Source organism: Akanthomyces muscarius (assembly GCF_028009165.1).
Source record: "Akanthomyces muscarius strain Ve6 chromosome Unknown contig_16, whole genome shotgun sequence".
In the NCBI taxonomy this organism is placed as follows: domain Eukaryota; kingdom Fungi; phylum Ascomycota; class Sordariomycetes; order Hypocreales; family Cordycipitaceae; genus Akanthomyces; species Akanthomyces muscarius.
In genome coordinates, this window is record NW_026611617.1 from 219978 (window position 1) to 239054 (window position 19077).

Below are 19077 nucleotides of genomic sequence, written 5' to 3' on the forward strand. Positions count from 1 at the left end.
TTGTGTATAGCAGACCAGAGTAGACTCTCCGAATATTCGTTGACCGCATCTTTGATATAAAGGGTGCGCTCTACGACTGCGAGGCAATGTCGATTGACGAGACACAGACTATTCAGGTCGACTTGCGGCAAGCATTCTGAAATGAGGGTTATGATTTCATTTGGTAAATTGATAAATGTGCGATTGTTGGCCTGGTATTTCGCTACTTTCTGTCGCTGACTTGTGTACGCTTTAATTGCCGACGCCTTCCTCTTCTTGGAAGGCATGTTGACGGTGACGATAGAGAATTATGAGAAATAAACAAAAAAAGCAATCGGACATGAATATTATAGTTTCAATTTCGAATTCTTGAGCTCGTATCTCGTTTTGTACATCTCACTCATCACTTCAGCTGAACCGCTTGGCGCCAACGGCTGCCTACAGTGCAGGCAACAGTGGCATGGTGCCCGTGCAGGTGGATACGGCGCACAGCTGCTGAAGCCACTGTTTTGAGGAGCTGCTCGTAACTTTGTGGTTCACTAATTATTATTAGTGCTGCTCTAGACGTATGACTTGGGCTAGGCAACAGCTCGATCATCTCTGCAGGGGCGACTGGCAACGGAGCTCTGCCTCTAACCCGCCACAAGTTAAATAACTGATGCAATCCATTATTGCATGTTTAGTGGGCAAGGAGAATATGTGATTACCAGAGAAGCAGCACATCTCTCGCTGAATCTTCCTGGACATGCAACAATTCAAGCACTTTGATCAGCTGGCCAAAACGGCAAAGCCGAATCCATCTCGCCAATGTCATACCACCCACAAATGTCGTCAAAATCGCGGATAGTAGAGAACACATCACTATTTGAAGAACTCGTAATATCGGTAGAGCTTCCGTTTCCGTCAGAGACGGATGTTGCGGAGTGCGCAGAGCCAGATGCATCCTTGGGTGCGGCGCGCGCTTCGATACCTAGAACATGTTTTGCTATGGCCTGGATCTGTGACACATTGCGGGATGTCCTCGGCCACAAATCACCCATGTTCTTCAAGCACCCAATGGTGAGACGTATCTGATCCCGCGCGATGGCAAGCTCGTGCCCTCTCAATAGAAACTTGCATGCCGACAGAAGAGCAAGGGTCCCTTCGCTGACCATGCAAGTGCAGAATGGCGTGTGATTGAAAGGTCGCGACGGAAGCGCGAGGAGTCGAATTTGTGATTCAACTGATCGCAGTACCCGCACTGTGTGAACATTGATATGCTCTGGGGTCGGTCCGTCGGGCGCAGGATCCCTAGCGCAGCTCGAGATATCTTCCACTGCATTAAACTTGAGATCTGAGAGCGGCCGATGAAATCCGATCATGACGCTGCTGAGATTAGAAGGGTTCGCAACAAATCCAAGGGGGGGTAAGAGACTCGTACACATGTATTAGCAGATGAGCCTGAAATAAAAGCTCGTCAATTTCGCCGCTGCGCAGCATGACTTGCTTCTTTGTTTTTGGCAGAAGGAGTAGCCAGCTGTCCAGAATCGAATCTGCGACGTGGAGTACGTCGTCGGGCTTCTTTCGAGGGTCGCTCTTCAGGGAAGCCTCTTTCGCCAGCGTTGCGCACCTTATGGCCCCGATGAGGTGGGCAAAGGAAGAGAACGGCTTCTCTTCTTCGTCAAACTCTCTGCAGTCCCACTCGCGCAGTGATATAGATTCCGGAATAGTCTGAGGTGGTCAAGTCAGCGGCACATCCTCATATCCTTGGCTAGATTCGGGCCAAGCACTTACTGCCGACTCATATTGCACTTCTTCACACGGCAAATCAGCAGTCGCATCTATATGTGCAACTGAAAACTGGACCTTTCCTAGCGTGCCTGCATAGAATGCGTCGAACACATAGACCATCCACCACGTCCGCCTCCAGCACTCGGCAACTACCGCATCTTGGCCACTGTGTGCTGTTGCAAACTCTCTGTCAAACATTCTGAGCTCGAGAGCAGTTTCAACAGCTTTTCCCATCTCAAGCTGAGACTTTTCTTTCTGGTCTTGCCAAAATAATGCTGCCGAGTACAATAGATGACATTGAACACGGATTGGATCCGTGTTTGCCAGACCCTCAATCTTCATCTCCGCATCATTCTGGAGGGCATCAGACCAATCCTGGGTCAGATAAAGATTCCCTATTAGTTTGATGGTGGCAATAAGCGGCTCCAGCCTAGATCTCCAATTCGGATCGTCCAGGAATTCGACCAAACGGCGGCGAGGTAGAACCAACGGGTGGAATTTATGAAAGTTTTCGTAGTATGCCTCAATAAGCGTGTCTTTGCTGAGTTTTGGCGACACGGAGATTCGGGAGCTCCCTCTTGAGCGCACTTCTTTATAGTCTTTTTGAGGTGAGAGGCTGTCTGGGGCGCTTGGCGGGGCGGAAGCTGTAGAGCTGTAGGGCAAAAAGCTAACCGGCGCAAGCGCTTCGATATCTGGAGGTGTAATGAGCGTGGAAATGTACTCGTCGAGCTGATTTGGTGTGTGAACTGTCTGATGACGCCGCGGTAAGTCTTCCCTTGGAATGTTGGCGCCGCGGCGAGATTTCGTGTACTGGCAGTTACGGTCCGCCTCACTGCAACGGGTGCACTGTGGCTTCTTGGCGTCGCATTTTTGATGACGAGAGCGACAAGACAGGCATGCCAAAGACGATCGTGTCAATACTTGCTTCCGTACTTGTGACATTGTTCCGGAATGTGATCCTGGGCTGTGTAGTGATTGATGCACAGTGCAAAGTAGTTACTGGTTAAGCTCTCGCTCATCAGCTCAGCTCAAGGCTCAGTGGGTCGTCGGACTAGTGACATGAAATCGGGTATGCGGGTATTCGGGTATGCACCAAGCTACGACTAATTGACTTAGTCCACCATCGGGTCTCTGCTAGTATACTAGAGCCCGACGAAAGAAAGAGTTAATGAAGGCGTGAAACACGGGATGATGATGTGAAAAATGGAAAGGAGTCTCTTTCTATCGTGACTGTGGTAGCAATGTAACAACAAGTTTGCAGCTGTATGCCCTTTTACGTGTACTTCAGCGGCGTCTCATTCCGCCGCCCGATTAGATACGCATCGTGGTCCAGTACAGCTTTCATCAACAAAACTAGCCAGATGGGAATCGGAGCACGCCAGGCTAATTGGCCCGCAAATCTACAATAGGCGATGTATTTTGCCGATATATGAGTATAAATGTGCATGTTGTGACCGCACCGTCTGCTCCGGTGTCTGCCAGCACAACTCACTGCCGTTTTATTTATTTTTTTACTGAACCAAAAACACGTGTGATACTACACCAATAATGTCGAAACGCATCGTTATCATTGGAACAGGGTTCTCAGGACTCTGGAGTGCACTGTCTGCGAAACGTCTTCTTCAACTACACGACAAAGCCAAGGATGTCGAGGTCGTCGTCGTCGCACCCAAGCCTACGCTAGTGGTGCGTCCAAGGCTCTACGAAAGCAATCCCTCAGCCATGGCGCACGATCTTGAGCCCTTGCTTCAAGCCACAGATATCCAATTTATCGAGGGCGTTGTCGAGGTCATAGACACTTCCAAGAAGACCATTAATTATACTTCGGAGACTACTGTGGTCACTGCGCTTGGCTATGACCGTCTGGTATTGGCAGCCGGCAGCTCAGTCGTCCACCCCAAAGGTGTCGAGGGAGTGTCCGAGTATGCGTTCGACATCGACTCGATCGCTTCTGCTTCAAAGCTCGATCTTCATCTTAAGAATCGGGAGGGCTTGCCGCCGAGCGCTGCACGCGATACTGTGGTGGTATGCGGCGCTGGTTTTACAGGCATTGAACTTGCCACGGAACTTCCCTCGCGCCTCGGCTCCAGCGTACGGGTTGTCCTCGTCGATGGTTCCGATGAAGTTGGATCTCAGCTTGGCCCGGGGCCTCGTCCGGCCATCATCAAGGCGCTGCGAGAACTAGAAATCGAGGTCAAGCTCAGATCCGGCATAGCCAGCATCGACAAAACTGGTGTGACCTTGCGCTCTGGGGAACGCATCGACACTATGACGGCAATCTGGACGGCTGGTGTCAGAGCCACGCACTTGACGCAGCAACTTTCTGAGAAGAGGGACTCCCTTGGCCGCATTTGTGTGGATGCGACGCTGTGCGCGCCATCCACGAGGGACGTGTTCGTTACTGGCGATGCTGCTCACGTACTTGCTGATCCAGCGGGAAAGCTTGCTTTAATGTGCTGCCAGCATGCACTGTTACTCGGTCGTGTGGCGGGTTACAATGCCGCTGCAGACCTAATTGATGAGCCCAAGGTGAACTACTCTCAAAAGGCTTACAACTGCTGCCTCGATTTAGGAGGTTACGGTGCCGTCATTGGCCGAGGCTGGGAGAGAGACATTATGCTGGAAGGCGACCTTGCAAAGAGGGTCAAGAAATACATCAATGGTACTCTCATTTACCCTCCCACAGACGCTGCTGAAGCCCTCGCAGCGGCCGACCCAAGTCTGTACGGGGATTCCGACGAGTTGTTCAGGCAAATGGTTGGCACGATTCAAAATTTGTCTTAGATTGGCGCCACCCACTACTTCAAATTAGCTCAACTTATCTATGAATGCCTACAAAAAAGATCTCGGCTCAGGAAGTCAAATCCGGTCTTGCATCTCTCCCCAAACCAGTCTTCCTTGTGATTCTGGGAGTTCAGTGAAGCCAATAGTTCTGTGCCTTGATTGGACTAGACTCATTTTTTGACATAAAAAGTTTTGTTAAATGGATATGTGTTCAGAATATATACATGTGTACCTAGAATTATATACAGATGTTTTCAAGATACAGAGAGCGGGTCGGTGAGTCCATGTTCGTAGCCACCGAATGTTCGATTTGTCGAGGCTTGTTTAAGCAGTTCCCAGAGTTCCCTTAACATTATCGCCAAATGTCCACCCCTTGGAGCCGTCCCAGTTCAGAGACCAAGTCATCAATCCCTTCAGAGCACCATTGTAGTGAGACAGAACCTGCGCCACGTTCGATGTGGACATGTAGCCGCCGCCAGCGCCAGGCTGAGCGGGAATACCGGGCACCTGCTTGTCGTAGGGAATCTTGACTGTCACACCCTGCACAGTAAGACCCTTGTTCAAGCAGTCGGTCTGGGCAATAAAGCCACTGACAGTACCAGCCTCGTATGAATCGCCGGCGCAACCGTACATGGCACCGTTGTAGTACTGCATGTTGAGCCACCAGAGACGCCCGTTGTCAAGGTACTTCTTGATGATGGGGAGGTAGGAGCCCCAGATAGATCCGTAAGTAACACTGCCGCCGGTGACGTATGCAGTCTCCGGTGCCATGGTCAAGCCAAAGTTGGAAGGCATTTGCGCAAGAACGCCATCGATAACTCTGATCAGGTTGGCTTGCGAGGTGGACAGGGTGTTGATGTTTCCGCTGCCCGTGAGACCGGCTTCAATGTCAATGTCAATGCCGTCAAAGTTGTACTTTTTCAGAATTGGCACGATGGTGGAGATAAACTTGTCGGCAACAGCGGACGAGCTCAGGTCGATGGCAGCGGTAGCGCCACCAATCGACATCAGAATGGTAGCTCCCGCCGCCTTGGCCTGGCACATCTCGGCGGGGGTCGCCACCTTGACGTCCGTGTCCATGCCGTCCTCCCAGAGTGCAGTGCCGTCGGGCAGAATGATGGGGAAAGCAGCGTTGATGACGTTGTAGCCGTGCTTGCGAATGTCGGGGTTTTGGATTGGTGTCCAGCCAAATGGCGGGTGAACACCGTTCTTGGCGCCATCCCAGTTCTCCCAGTACCCTTGGACCACCTTCCCGGCAGGTCTCCCTTTTGTCGCACACGTGTCGGCTCGCGGCGTCAACGGCGAGGCGCCGACCATGCTTGATGCCAACAGCGGAAGGAGCGCGAGACTGTTCTGAAGAGAGGGTGCCATGATGGGCGATGTGTTACTGTGTGACAAGAGACTAAGTCAGAAAAATGACAGAAACGGTCCAGCAACTATTGTTACTAGTGTCGACCGAATGTATTGCAGTAGAGTGATGGTGAATAAGACTACTTGATCTAGAAACTAGAGAGAATCGACCGCGGTATTTATTATTTCACTCCATGCCGCGTAGTATGAGCCAAACCCGCCAGAGCATGGACCTGGTAGCATCCCGCATCCCGGTGACCTCCTTGCCGTGGTAGAGGTAGCTATCTTAGAACAATATCTAGTGCCGCCGAGCGAAGACTAAGACAAGTAACGTGGGATCCAATGCGGCGTACTCTGCCGGTATAGCATGATAGTATTGCCTTCTTCGGCGGCATAATGCTGTCGTAGTGGGTGAGTTTGTCCGGCCATCACCCCACACAAGCTTTGCATGCAAGGGGAATCACGTTTCAGTAAAAGACGGCTCGTGATTGATGTGCCGGTCAATTGCCTAGAAAGGCATGTAGTACCTCTTTAGCTCCAGTGGCTTATTACGCTTACAGGTGGGCGCTGGTAACTAGTGCCGCTGTCAAGACGGCGCCGTCTCACAGGTCGACAGGGCCGATTCAATTTAGCTTTTGCGGGGTGAAGCGCATGCCACCTTCGGAGGCTAATAATGTCAAAAGTCGGGGAAATCGGAGGCAGCCAGCTTAATACTTCTCAGATATATATGCATGTATTTCGTCTCACGAGAAATTCGGCGTGCTTGAATGTGATGACGTAAATGGACCGCAGCCAATGTTGGCACCACTGTGTCATTTCCAGAGGACTCCTTCTAGAAGAATTTCTGTTTCTGTTCTGTGCTCCACGTACTCCAGCCGCACCAGATACCAAATGTGGTGGCACTCTGGACATGTGAGCTTGGCAGGCGTCGTTACCTTCCAAGACAAACTCTGGGGAGCGGGCCACTTCATTTGGACAGCGGTCGGAGGCAGCGTCCCAAAGAAGCCACGTTGTAGCATTCTCATCGGAGAGAGGGGCGATAGCACGAATTCAAGTCACACGCTGGGGCCTAATATATTTAGCTGGGCCAGTCACAGTCTTCGGTTCAGGAGCAATATGGGTGCTGCTCCCTAGTGTTATCGTCGCCGTCATGATGTGGGGTTAAACAGGTTGTCCAGTGTCTGGTCGAGCTCTTCTTAGACCGTGGCTGCGTTCGCAGGCACGGATATGTGTTAAGCCGGCTAGCAATTTATATCTCGACTTTCTTTTTCCAGCTACATGAGTTGAACTCGCAATTTGTTTTGCCACTATCCACGAAGAATGGGAACAGCTTTACAAGTCGAAATGGTCGCCCGTTGACTCAGTTTCAGTAATTGATCCTCTTAACGAACCGGCAGCGGCAACAGCTTGGTTCGCGCTTCTCTACCCCCAATGCCACCGACTCCAAAGAAGACAAAATCTTGAGATCTGTTGCGCCCGAAGAAGCGAGCGCGACGCTGATCGAGGCATAACGTAGTAAGAAGCGATCGAGAATCGAATTGTTAGCGTTCCTCTTAGGGCTAGTTGAGGTTGACTTCAAATGAGGTCATGGAGCGGTAGCTGCTTGTCAGTGCAAATCTTGCAAGATAGCATTGGACTCGGGCATAATCCTCCCACAAACGCATGTGGGCCCCTCTCTCTTACTTAACATTGCCAATGATACCTTTGTGGGATTACTGATCTTTTTGGTGACTTATGGATTTAGTGTAGAGGGAACTTGTTCGCAGTAGGATAGTTCCGGGTAGGTAGAGCGCAGTCGAAAACCATCGCAGCACACTGCCAATCATTGCCTCCGGTAAGCTGTTTGGCTCAAATGGATGCGGTAGTTATTTTTTATCTTCTTCCATTCCCACTGGCTTAAGATGCAATGCAAACAACGGGATTTAAAAAATCGTACAAGTCAACGAGGCCGCTTCACCAGGCCGAGCCCACGACCATCAAATATTGGGAAAGAATTACCAACAATGATTGCTCTACATGTTTCTCATCTTTTGCATCAGCTAAGTTGCTCTTACTCACACTTTTTCTTGTTTTCTTGTTCTTGTATTCATTAATAATATTGCCAACACCGTCGGTTTATTTCCCCGCCTCCCCGCGCGCACTCGGCACTACGCGTGACTCTGGACCGACGTCAAGCCTGCTGCAAGGTCCATGGATGTGTAATAAAAGCGGCTGTACTTTGACTACTACGATTGTTGGTGCATACGGGACGAGCAAACGTCCGGCATCTCTGGTGCCGACCCGAGCCGAAGAGGCTAAGACATCGGGGAGGCCGGGGAACCGGTGGACTCTGACCCTGGCGCAGGTTGTTTTCGAGAGAGAATGACGAAGTTTGTTCGATATTGCGATCAAAAAAAAGGTGTAATCGCTGGATATTTAAGTAAACAGTCAATTCCGTGTATAGAAATTTAAGGATTAAGATCCATCCTATATTCAGCACAATCATAACTCATCATGGCTTCTTCCAGCAATCTTTGCGTTTGCGTTACGTGCGGGACCCAGTTTGGCATTCCGTATGAAGAGCGACCTCCGACTTGTCGCATGTGCGATGTACATGAGAACCCCCAACCAATCACAATTTGCATACATTGACCGCTTTCTTAGGAGCCGCGCCAGTTTGTGCCGCCTTCGGGGCAGTCATGGACAACTCTAGCGCGAATGCAGTCCAGCTACCAGAACGAAATCAAGCAAGACGACGTCGACGGTCGCATTTGGTCAATCTTTTCCAGCCCGCAGTTTGCCATTGGCCAACGGGCCGTGCTTATCGAGACCGAGGCAGGCAATGTCTTGTGGGACTGCATCAGTCTGCTAGACTCGGACACCATTGACTTTATCAAGTCCAGAGGTGGGCTCAAGGCGATTGCCATCTCGCACCCCCATTTTTACAGCACGCATCTTGAGTGGGCTCACGAATTCAACTGTCCTGTCTACCTGGCGGAAGAAGACCAGGAGTGGATCAATCGCGATGATGAAGATGGGTATCGGCAGTTTGTGAGTGGCCCGTCATTGGAGATCCTTCCTGGTGTAAATGTGATCAAACTGGGCGGCCACTTTCCTGGTAGTTCCGCTCTCCACTGGAGCAAGAATCTTGTAAGTCGCAGAAGACGCACTGCCTCCGGGACTTGCCCATTCACGTCTTTTCCTCTTCGCCAATTACCTACTGTTTTCCTAATACAGTCCTTATTGTTGTTGATGATAAAGCTAATGCCATGCAACTAGTTTGTTGGCGACTCCATTGGAATCTCTCTGGTAAGCGACCCCCAGCCAACTAACTTACTGACCAACGCTAAACTGAACTCTTAGTCTGGTTTGGTGCGCTCTCACCACAGCGAAGAACACCAGGTTTTCTTCTTTCATTACGCCTTTCCCAACTTCATCCCGCTTGGCCCTACTGCTATGCTCGAGATGTGGAAAAGATTAGAGCAATGGGAGTTCACTAGCCTCTTTTCTTTGTTCTATCGGACGACTGTTCGCGACCCGGATGTCAAGTCCATGGTATTGGACAGCATGCAGCGCCAAGCTCGTCACCAAGAAAACAACAGCCACCCGCTGTTGACTGAGAAGTGGGAGAGCAAGATCTAGTTTCTACCCTGTCGCTCGTAGACTTCGATTTAGATTGCTCAATATACATTATTTCAATTGTTAGCCCTTGGTTTACTAGGGCATTGTCAGCGAATCAAACATGGCAGTATCAAACAGCTCAGCAGCCAAATACGGGCCAAGTCCGCTGTGGTCATCGAGCAAATCCACCATTCCCATGAAATCGACGCCTTCCATTTGACCAAACACGCCCACTTCCTCGGATGGGACATCGTAGATGTCGGAATCAGCTGTGGAAATAAAAGTGAGCAGATGACCTTGGACAACATGATCGTAGGCCACTTACATCGGTAATCTTGCAATTCAGACAGATATCGAATATACTTTACGCATCTCTTGACAAGAGGGTTGCTATTGTCTAGGTTCTCAAGGGCATCTGCGGCTCTCACAAGATTCAAGCGGCCTTCCGCCACGACAGTTTCCGCATTCACGCGGTGACTGTGTCGGGCACAGAGCATGCCGCCGCACACCATGAGTGCTGCAGTAAAAACTGCGATGTCAAGGTTAGTCATGTCGACATTCCTCCAGCAGAGTCACGCAAATGACTTACCGTAGTACAGAGTAAAGAACCATACTCCAAGGTTGCTGTCCTCCACCGGACCGCCTCCGAAAACCGAGGCAGCCATCCCGATTGTCTCCTCTGCAGAAGAAATACACTCAAATGCCTCAGCCATGGCCAACTGTGTCGTGTATGGAAGCTCCACGTCATGTCTTCCATTGATCTTGGATAGATGCTTGAGAGTGACGCACAGCAGTGGCCGGTGAATTAGTATCGATATGCTGTGGTACCTTACCGTCGTGATGGCCCGCAGCTTATTCATCCTGGAGCTGTGTTTTAAATCCGGCGAACTACTTGGCAGTAATGCAAAATCGGAAGGCAATGTTTCCGCCCATCTTCGCAGCTTTTGCCGGAGCGTGCTCGCAGTCTGAAGCATAGACACTTCATCCTCGTTTTGCTCCGTCCCAATGTTTCCATTGTACTGTGCTTCAATGGAGAGACCCATGATTTGGTACAACTGAACAGAGATGGACAAAAAGTCGGTTGCCACCTGAGCTGTTTCGGGGGAATTGCCGAGCTGAGCATTTGCTAGTACGGGCCATGCCTGCGGTAGGCGCACTGTCATGTGAGCAGGAATAATTGCGCAAGGACGACCAAATGTTGCGCTAAGGACAGTATCCAGGCAATAAATTGTGTGCCAGGTTCGATTTCTCATCTCCTGCACAATTTCATCCAGCTGCCGTCCAACTTTGTCACTGTGCAAGCCAAGTGCTACTGCGCTCCTGACTAGGAGGCCGTGTACGCTCCAGGCCTCGCCTGCTTGAGGCGTGCCCTGCAGGTAGAGCGCTTGCAGAAGAAGGAATTGGACAATGTCGAGACTGACGGTTCGCAACGATGATGCGCCACACAGCGACATTGCTCTTCTGTAATAAACCAGTGATTCTTCGAAGCACTGTTTTGAAGTTTTGCCTCGGTTGATGTTACTTGCGATGGCAAAGATCAAGTTGAGTTCCCCAAGCCAAGTTTGTCGAACCTTGTTAAAGCCGCTCGCCTTGAAGGCATTGAACGTCTGTCGAAAGGTCGATTCGTGTAGGAATGGGAACAGGAGACCCATGGTATTAAAATATCGATTCATCATAATTTCCATGTCCTCTACAGCCGGCAATCGCGATGACGTTGCCAGCGACTGCGGAGTTGTAGGTAGGGCGCCGAGGGGAGAGTGCTCCGATGATAGTATCGTTTTGCGTTTGACGTCTGCATTGTCACCTTTATTTAGCTGAGGCCCTTCTGGCTGCTTGGCGCCCCAGATGGATGAAACCGAGGCAAGCAGGTAGCGAACAAAGCCAATGTTCGACGACTCGCCAAAATAAGCAGCGGCGCGCTCGTCGACAAAGGTTATGGCTAGTCCGTCTGTTCTAGCTTCCGCCTCACTCTCCGAGTCGCCAGATTCAATGACTGAAGCATCAATCTCGATCCCATCATTGAAATTCGCTCCTCTTAAGGGCAATGAACCCCCCGGAAGCTCTTCGTAGGGCTCTCGGCCCGGAGCACAGGCAGACAAGTGTCCGGTCAACAAATCATCATGCCTTTGTAAGACATGCTCGACTTTCTTGAGACGCTGTTCAAGGCCCGAAACATAGTCTTTCTGGACAATGATATTTGTTGTGGAGTCTGGCGCATCATATTGGCATTCAAAGCCTAGCTGCTGGCACGTTGAACACGTGGGTCGTCGCCCATCGCACCTAACGAGAGGGGTAAGCGTGCATGCTACACTTGCCAGAAGCTCGCTTCACCTTACCTGGACTTTCTAGTGCGGCAAGAAGTGCATGCAAGAGCTATGCGTCGGCGCTTAGAGCCTGTTGTGGGCGGCGCGGAGTCTGCCATGGCGCGCGGGGAGTTTGGGGAGAGGACGGAAGAAGCTGTTGCAGTGGAGACAGGCTGCGATGCAGTTAATAAATACCAGCTCGCGATACCCGAACTAGCATCATTATAAACTAGTGCTGACGGTGCGACAGGCCAGCGCGAGAGCCTTGTAGCCCTCTGCTTTTTCTGATTTCTTTTATCATAATTCCCCAGGATCAAAATCTTCCTCGGTTTCTTCATTTCGATCACTTTATTTCTTGTTGGCTGTTATTCGCTGCCTTCAACGGAGATGCAGCAGCGAACTAGCTATGAGAGCAACAGGCAACGCAGTCCCAGGCAATGTCCACTGCATTAGAGACTGCTTTAAATTTTTGTGTAGTTTTTCATCTTCTGATTATTGGAAAAGCTCTGTCTACATTACTTTCCATCATTAAGCCTACCTTGGTAGCGTGTGTACCCCCATGCCATGCCTACCAAACAATCACAGGCTTGATTGCCTCTCCACGGCCCATGGCCTCTAGAGCCTGAGCGTAGTTTTCGTGCTCAAAAAAAGTGACCAACTTCTCAATGGGGAACTTCCCGTCCCGCCACCATTTTATCATTTCTGGGATATATTCGCTCGTTTTGGCGTGTCCCTGGACAGCCCCGAAATACTGCTTGCCGCTCACCATGAAACTCTGCATGTGGAGAGCAAGATTTGCGTTGGGCATACCCGTTCCCACCTGAATTATTTTCCCCATATATCGTGTCGCATCAACCTGTGCAGAGACAAGAGGTGGAAAGGCCGTTGTGTCGATGCTGATTGTAGAGCCGAGGCCTTCACTGGCTTCCTTGATCTTCTCAACAATGTCTTTCATTTCGAGATTTGTCGTGTTGATAACATGCGTCGCTCCTAGAGACTTGGCTAGGACTAGCCGACTATCGACCCTGTCAAGGCCGATAATCGCCTTACACCCTTTGTTCTTGGCGGCAATAATCGCCGCAAGTCCAACACCTCCCATGCCAGCAATTGTGACACAGTCCTTGGGGCCAGCCCTAGCAACGTTGATGACTGTACCGCTCCCTGTTTGTAGACCACATCCCAGAGGCGCAAGAAGCTTCAGATCGTCTTTGCTGAGGCCACGGCCGGCGACATTGACAACACACTTGTCGCTCACAACGGAATGGCGAGCAAGGCTAGACTGGCCAAAGAATCTGCCGCCAATGCCCCCTTCAAAAACAGGCTCTCCCATAAAATTGATGTCGAAGAACTTGATGCAGTGTGAGGGCGGCCCAGAAGTACAAACATAGCACTCTCCACAGTATGCGAACGACAGGAGAACTGGGTCACCAGCCTGTACGCTTTTTACTGCGCTTCCAGTTCGCACCACGTAGCCGGAGCCTAGAAACGTTGGATTAAAATCAAGGACTCACGCGTACGCCAGCGTCGCAGAGCATCTCACCTTCATGGCCAAGCACGCGGGGATAGTAAACACCAGGCACTCCAGCATCGGCTGATGTATCTCCGCAATGAAGATCTGTATGGCAAATGCCAGACGCAACCATCTGAACCAAGACTTCATCCTGGTGGAGTTCACGCAATTTTACCGGTTCTAGAGCCCATTTTCCTTCCGAGAAAGGGCCTCTTGCAACAATTGCTTCTGATTCGCAAGCCATCACCAGGTGCGTGGCGGTGTCGACTTGGCCGTAAGAAGTAATGACGGGTATAAGAACGAGAGAAAGCTCCTGCGTGGGAATGGAAGACAGGTGAGGGGGCAATTCAAACCGCCTCGATTTGGGGCAGCTACTCTGATCTTGTGGGCGGGGTTGAAGGTGGGGGACAGCCCATAACAATAATCACTTAATTAAGTTACGGCCTTATTTATAGTGAAGCCTAGACCTGGACTAACAGCCGCCCCCCTCCCCCCCAGGCTCGAAATGTTAGAAGGGCTAGTTGTTTATACGAGTCACCAAACACAGTTTATGAGGTTTTCTCCTATGTTCTTGGTGGCTTCCCAATATGTATTTCAGCATCTAAGTGGCATTTATCTTCCAAGTACCTGTCGACTAGTTGGTACGTGTCTTTAGCGAAAGCTCAGTGTATTGATGTGGCTAGAAAGCTAAAGACTGCCCACCACCGTACCAACTTCTCCCCTTGCGGATATCGAGGCCCTCTTCACCCCCGATAATCCAATTTCCTGCAGCCGGTGCACTTCCCTCAGAGGGCCAATATTCTCTTTTTAGCTTTTCATTTATTTTCTCAACCCCAGCTAGCCAAGATGCAATGCTAGTGGCGTCAGGCTTCTCATGATTCTCTTTTTGGGTAAATCTGCCCAGTGTCATGTAGCAGCTTCCTGGAGTTTTTTGTGCGCTCATTTCTATGCCATGCCCACGACACAGCTCAAAGAGATCATGTTGAAGGTGCAGAAAGGTATAGTTATGATCCACAGTGCTGCCGTCGGTGATCTCACCGGCACATGGTACATACGAGAGCACCACTCCACTGTCACTGAAAGAAATCGTTGGCTTCACAAGCCGGGTCTGGTGTTCAGCGTAAAATTTGGAGATTTTTACGAGGGGCGCCGTTAGGCTCGGCATGATAGAATTTAGTTTCTCGGCTGAAAGCTGTACCGCGACAACGAGGACAGTCATGTGGAGACCGTGCTGGGGCGTCAACCAGATATCTAAATGAAGTGTCAGTACAAAACTTCTGGAATGGTGCTCGTGAGAGCTTTTGAGAACGGTCGTCGTATAATTTGCTCATTCGTTACAGGAAAGCCTTACCAAGGCCTAGTCCTTGAAGCTGAGCCTGACAATAAGCTGCCAAAGCTGTCACAGCAGGGTCCGGTCTGGCCCAAACGGTCAAATTATTCCTTGGGTCTTCATAGCTCGGGTCTTCAAGTAGCCTGACTAGGATCTTATCCGGCTGTGGTCCTTCAAAGTGATCAGAAAGAAACTTGGCCTTCCACGTACGATCCGAGACATTGCGTCGATCTTGGCAAAACGCCTGGATACGTGTCGAATCATTATCAGCGCCCTCTGTAACCTCGTCAAATGACTTTGATGCAATAGGGTCCGAAGCCATAGTAGAGACTGTGTGGGATTAGGGCACATTTGCTTGCTGGGGTTTACTGTCGCTCCATCCTTGCAGCTTCAGCCAGCCGCGAGCTGCACGTGAGCACTCATCAGCCTCATGCGCCGCGAAAGTTGGCCCTCCAATCATGCGCGCCGGCCATGTATGAGCACCAGATTGTGTGGCCAGCGCACACTCAGAATTTACCTGCCGATGCGCCTCGTCTGGCTCTGGAGCCCGCCTTGTAAGCGTTCCAGGCAGCGGCTGCAGGTCGCATCGAATGCGCGAATTATACTGTTGAGCGTTGAGCGAAGACGATAGTACATATACCTCCAAGCCTCCACTGTTAATGAGAGAGCTACTGCTGTCTACAAAACGTGCTTCGTCGTAGCGGAAGTCAGGGTCAAGCCGCGATCAAAGGCATCTCCTCGTCTGCGTGTCACAGTACACCACTGAGGAGTATTAACGCTAGTTCATAGTCCTGGAGTCAGCGCGATTCGTCTCCCGCTCCGGAATTTCGACATGGACGAGAATGCTGAGCCTTTCTCTAAGCTTGAAGCTGGCTTTGCAGAGATTGAATTTGAGCGCCGGCCAGTTTCAGTCCATGTCGAGGCGATCAACCGATTTGCAAATGCTTCAGATCATTTGGTCAAAGACTTGGACTTCAACTTCAACGCTGAAGACGACAGCGCGCGTATTTCTGTTCAAAGCATGCTACCAGCATTGCAGTATAATTTACATGTGGAAAATACGAACAACTTCGCCACGAACACCCAAATTCTGTGCTTCGACCACACAGAAGCACAAACTACCTTTTCCACTGTGGATGATGTGAGCATAAAGGAGATTCTGAATTCTATCCAGCCAGAAGATGCAACAGATGCAATGAATTGCGACCCTTCGATGACAGGAAATCTTGTCTTCAACACCATTTCAGCCTCCACGGGTCCGACGGCCGAGACAGTTACGAGTGAACGACTTCTCGTCTTCTTTGTTCCGATATGGCCAAACAAAGACGGCTCATTTGGCTCGCAAGCCTCAATAAAAAGCTCATGCGTTGAGAAACTATTCAAAACACTCGATGTCAATCCCGAATATCTTCTCAATCTAGTCGGACGGCCTGACTACTGGTCACCGCGAACACGATGGCGACGGAGCACAAAAGACAGGCTTGTAGGAGTGGGTATGGCATACTCCATGAATCTTGCAGTGCTCAATTTGCAATTTTAACCCCCTCGGCAGACTACTTTTGCCAGTATCCTCGCTGGAACGTGCTAGCACAAGGCGCTCCCCTCTCACTATACGTGACACGACGGCTCAGAACAAAGCTAACAGCCTACATACTCTCACACAAACCTGGGGATACCAGTATTTCTGCATTGCAACAAATGTTGAAGATTGTACACAGGGCATCTGGAACAACAAACCTCCCAACAGGCTATCTAAGAAACCCTTTTGAAATAGCAGTTCTACTCTCCACATTATCTCTCGAAGCGTCCAAGTTCCACGTCGGGCGGTTTCGTCGCTACATGTGGCAGCAGGTTCGAATCGCGCATTAGCTCGCTCAAGTACATGCTAATATGTATAGTAGATCAATAAAGTTGATGACCATCTAAGTGGATTGGATATTGGAAATCGCGACCAGTTGACCGAACTCACCAAGTCGCTCCAAATCATCTCACAGCAAGCTGACTCGCACCTTTTGAACGCCGACGTAGCAATTCTCACCGCAAGAGGCACGTACGATGTGCAAACGAAACTACATAACCTTCTTTCTACCCCCGTTTCGTTTTGGCAGGAAGCTGAGGACGCAATTAAATATGTGATTCATTCGATGGAAAAGCAGAAAATGCTATTTCTAAATTACAAGAGTAGGAAAGATGGTACCATGAGTTTGGTATACAATCTTGTGACGCAAAACGACGCACAGAATAACATTCTGCTATCACGGAGTATGAAGCGTGATAGTGCAAGCATGAGTGCTATTGCCGCATTGACGATGGTATTCCTACCGGGTACTTTCACATCTGTAAGTTAACACATCCGACTGGCAGCACGCCGTGTGCTCGTCGCTCTCAGCCCTAATGGCTTTACTGTGCAAAGGAAATAAAAACTAAATTATCTCGCAGAGCATACTAAGCGCTGGAATTTTCTCAGCCAATGCAGGCTCCCGAGGTATTTCCACCTCAAGTTTGTGGTGGCTGTGGGTCGCGCTCACACTGCCCCTTACATTTGTTGTCATCGGCCTTTGGTGGCTGTATCAGCGTCGAACAAAGCCAGCAAACTAGTGCGTTCCTACAATAGCAAGTATATGAACCTGCATGGAGACCGAGCTTGGTGCATAACGGGAGCTGACAGGGCCACGGTAACGGCGCACTAGTAGCTACTATACTTGTGTCTTTTCAATAGACGACAACTTTCATCTTACCAGCGATGTGCTAATAATTCGATGAGACCTGATGCCGATCTAGGCAGTGAAAGCTCCCACGTACGCGTTGAAGTTGTACGTCTCGCAAGACTGCTGAATATCCTTTGCTCCAAAACCACCAAGTAAATGGGCATCGCTGCGAGAAAGACTAAACTGCTGCTTTCCGACTCCCATGGTGAAGTTGAGTGTGTGAATGCCAGCAGGCACGGACACTGTAACGGGAGACCAGCTTCCGCTGGTCACAGTCAGGTCTGCAGGTTGCGTCAGCATGGCACTTGCGAAAACAACATCATCAAACAGTTCAACCCCGCGCGGCTTCCCAATCTTATCATTGGTGCATTCGATTCCTTTTGGAGTGGTTCGGTACCAGTAAACCAGCTCGTCGCGAGAAACGGTAGGGGAAGCAGCGCCAGATTTGTAGGCTGCAATGTACGGTTTCATCAATGCTCGCCAGGCATCATGGGGATATTCTGCAGTCCATTCTGATGATCCATCATCACTATGATGAGGCTCATGTCCACTTGAGAGCAGTCAGTAACGCCGAATAATCGAGGGTCAGCGAAAGCTTACGATATATAGTGGCTCTCGCCAAAGTCTGTCAACAAAGTCAGCCAGCAGCTCGCTAGAAGTTCGTTTGGGTCTATTACCATTCCAAGTCAGAATCTCAACCAGTTCAGGCTTCATTTGTAACATCTGCTCCCATCGTCTAGTTGGTTGGTCTTCGCAGATAAAAGCCCAATTTTTGGTGTTAAAATGGGTGAAGAACCAGGGCGAGACAGCTTGAAGCAGCCGTTAGTATAAGGCTCTTTCAGTGCCGAACAAGCTCTTAAAAGTCTGTTAAGTGTACTGAGAGGTACTTACGAGCCATATAGGCCAAGCTTCCCTTGTGTTCCAGGTATCGATCGTCCCAGACGGTTGTCATTGGTGGTGGGCTGACGCTATTACCACCATCAGTCGGCCAAGCATACCAGGACAAAGCGCCATCGATTCCGGTTGTCTGGCGCGATAGAAACGTCGGGTCTTGGATCATTGGAATAATTGTGAGCTTCTGTCCGCCCATGTTATTCTTGACGTTGTTCCAGTCAAAATAGTCCCCGACAAAAGTGCTAGCGAGAGCCCCTCCATTGTAGTAGGCCTGACCTGTGTGGGCGCTGTAGTTTCGTAGAATCGACGTGATGTCGTTTGAATCATTGTCTCCCCAGTATGCAAAGTCAAATGAGATGAACACCTTGAATCCCGTATCTGCAGCTGCTTCATACGCATTGGCAAGCTGCTTTGGCGTGTAGCTGTCTACACGTGGTGGCGCGCAGTTTAGCGCGAAGCCATCGATGCCGATTTCCTGGGCTTGGGCGATGTCTTGTTTCCAGTCATCCACAGTGTAGTTTTCGACTATTCCGACCTATAATCATTTCTGTTAGTGCAATCTAAAAGGGAATACTGTTGGGAATATTACCATGAAATGGGCGTATACTGCTTTCTCAGCCGCAAGAGCTAACGCAGGCAGGCAGAGGCCTGCAACAAGATGCTTCGTCGACACCATGATTACAGAAACGACACGCGTAGGCAATGATGCATGTATAATGCGGCTTTGGATAAGTCACATCTATATGTACAGCATACCTGTGCATATAGCATCAAAATACAAAACTACACGGCAAAACTACCGCAGATGTTCCGTCTGGGCTGCACTAGCACGATCATGGTGCTCTAAAA

At 50.1% G+C, this 19077-nt stretch overlaps 8 protein-coding genes across 9 annotated transcripts; 3 read left to right on the forward strand and 5 right to left on the reverse strand.

Annotated features, from left to right (window-relative positions):
* Nucleotides 1–734: 734 nt before the first annotated feature.
* On the reverse strand, nucleotides 735–2691 carry LMH87_008080 (uncharacterized protein; the record flags this gene model as incomplete). Its single annotated transcript, XM_056203468.1, has 3 exons — nucleotides 735–1344; nucleotides 1400–1689; nucleotides 1753–2691. 3 exons carry the CDS (start codon nucleotides 2689–2691, stop codon nucleotides 735–737), a joined length of 1839 nt encoding a protein of 612 aa, XP_056057168.1.
* Nucleotides 2692–3297: 606 nt separating this feature from the next.
* Nucleotides 3298–4533, forward strand: LMH87_008081 (uncharacterized protein; the record flags this gene model as incomplete). The annotated part of the gene is made up of 1 exon (XM_056203587.1): nucleotides 3298–4533. The coding sequence occupies one exon, from the start codon at nucleotides 3298–3300 to the stop codon at nucleotides 4531–4533; it is 1236 nt and encodes a 411-aa protein (XP_056057169.1).
* Nucleotides 4534–4857: 324 nt separating this feature from the next.
* Nucleotides 4858–5904, reverse strand: LMH87_008082 (uncharacterized protein; the record flags this gene model as incomplete). Its single annotated transcript, XM_056203703.1, has 1 exon — nucleotides 4858–5904. One exon carries the CDS (start codon nucleotides 5902–5904, stop codon nucleotides 4858–4860), a length of 1047 nt encoding a protein of 348 aa, XP_056057170.1.
* Nucleotides 5905–8463: 2559 nt separating this feature from the next.
* LMH87_008083 (uncharacterized protein) lies at nucleotides 8464–9504 on the forward strand (the record flags this gene model as incomplete). Its single annotated transcript, XM_056203820.1, has 4 exons — nucleotides 8464–8472; nucleotides 8527–9012; nucleotides 9142–9171; nucleotides 9226–9504. 4 exons carry the CDS (start codon nucleotides 8464–8466, stop codon nucleotides 9502–9504), a joined length of 804 nt encoding a protein of 267 aa, XP_056057171.1.
* Nucleotides 9505–9579: 75 nt separating this feature from the next.
* LMH87_008084 (uncharacterized protein) lies at nucleotides 9580–11905 on the reverse strand (the record flags this gene model as incomplete). Its single annotated transcript, XM_056203934.1, has 4 exons — nucleotides 9580–9752; nucleotides 9809–10012; nucleotides 10073–11763; nucleotides 11820–11905. 4 exons carry the CDS (start codon nucleotides 11903–11905, stop codon nucleotides 9580–9582), a joined length of 2154 nt encoding a protein of 717 aa, XP_056057172.1.
* Nucleotides 11906–12354: 449 nt separating this feature from the next.
* On the reverse strand, nucleotides 12355–14948 carry LMH87_008085 (uncharacterized protein; the record flags this gene model as incomplete). The annotated part of the gene is made up of 4 exons (XM_056204049.1): nucleotides 12355–13265; nucleotides 13327–13609; nucleotides 14495–14547; nucleotides 14648–14948. 4 exons carry the CDS (start codon nucleotides 14946–14948, stop codon nucleotides 12355–12357), a joined length of 1548 nt encoding a protein of 515 aa, XP_056057173.1.
* Nucleotides 14949–15458: 510 nt separating this feature from the next.
* Nucleotides 15459–17389, forward strand: LMH87_008086 (uncharacterized protein; the record flags this gene model as incomplete). The annotated part of the gene is made up of 8 exons (XM_056204282.1): nucleotides 15459–16119; nucleotides 16179–16477; nucleotides 16528–16676; nucleotides 16735–16758; nucleotides 16812–16965; nucleotides 17066–17111; nucleotides 17201–17243; nucleotides 17317–17389. The coding sequence occupies 8 exons, from the start codon at nucleotides 15459–15461 to the stop codon at nucleotides 17387–17389; spliced, it is 1449 nt and encodes a 482-aa protein (XP_056057174.1).
* On the reverse strand, nucleotides 17356–18904 carry LMH87_008087 (uncharacterized protein; the record flags this gene model as incomplete). 2 transcript variants are annotated; one of them, XM_056204169.1, is made up of 6 exons in its annotated part: nucleotides 17356–17374; nucleotides 17429–17884; nucleotides 17935–17959; nucleotides 18012–18143; nucleotides 18226–18763; nucleotides 18818–18904. In XM_056204169.1, the coding sequence occupies 6 exons, from the start codon at nucleotides 18902–18904 to the stop codon at nucleotides 17356–17358; spliced, it is 1257 nt and encodes a 418-aa protein (XP_056057175.1). The 2 variants fall into 2 exon arrangements, with proteins under 2 accessions (XP_056057175.1, XP_056057176.1); XM_056204170.1 differs by lacking the exon at nucleotides 17356–17374 and having other exon boundaries at nucleotides 17404–17884.
* Nucleotides 18905–19077: the final 173 nt, after the last annotated feature.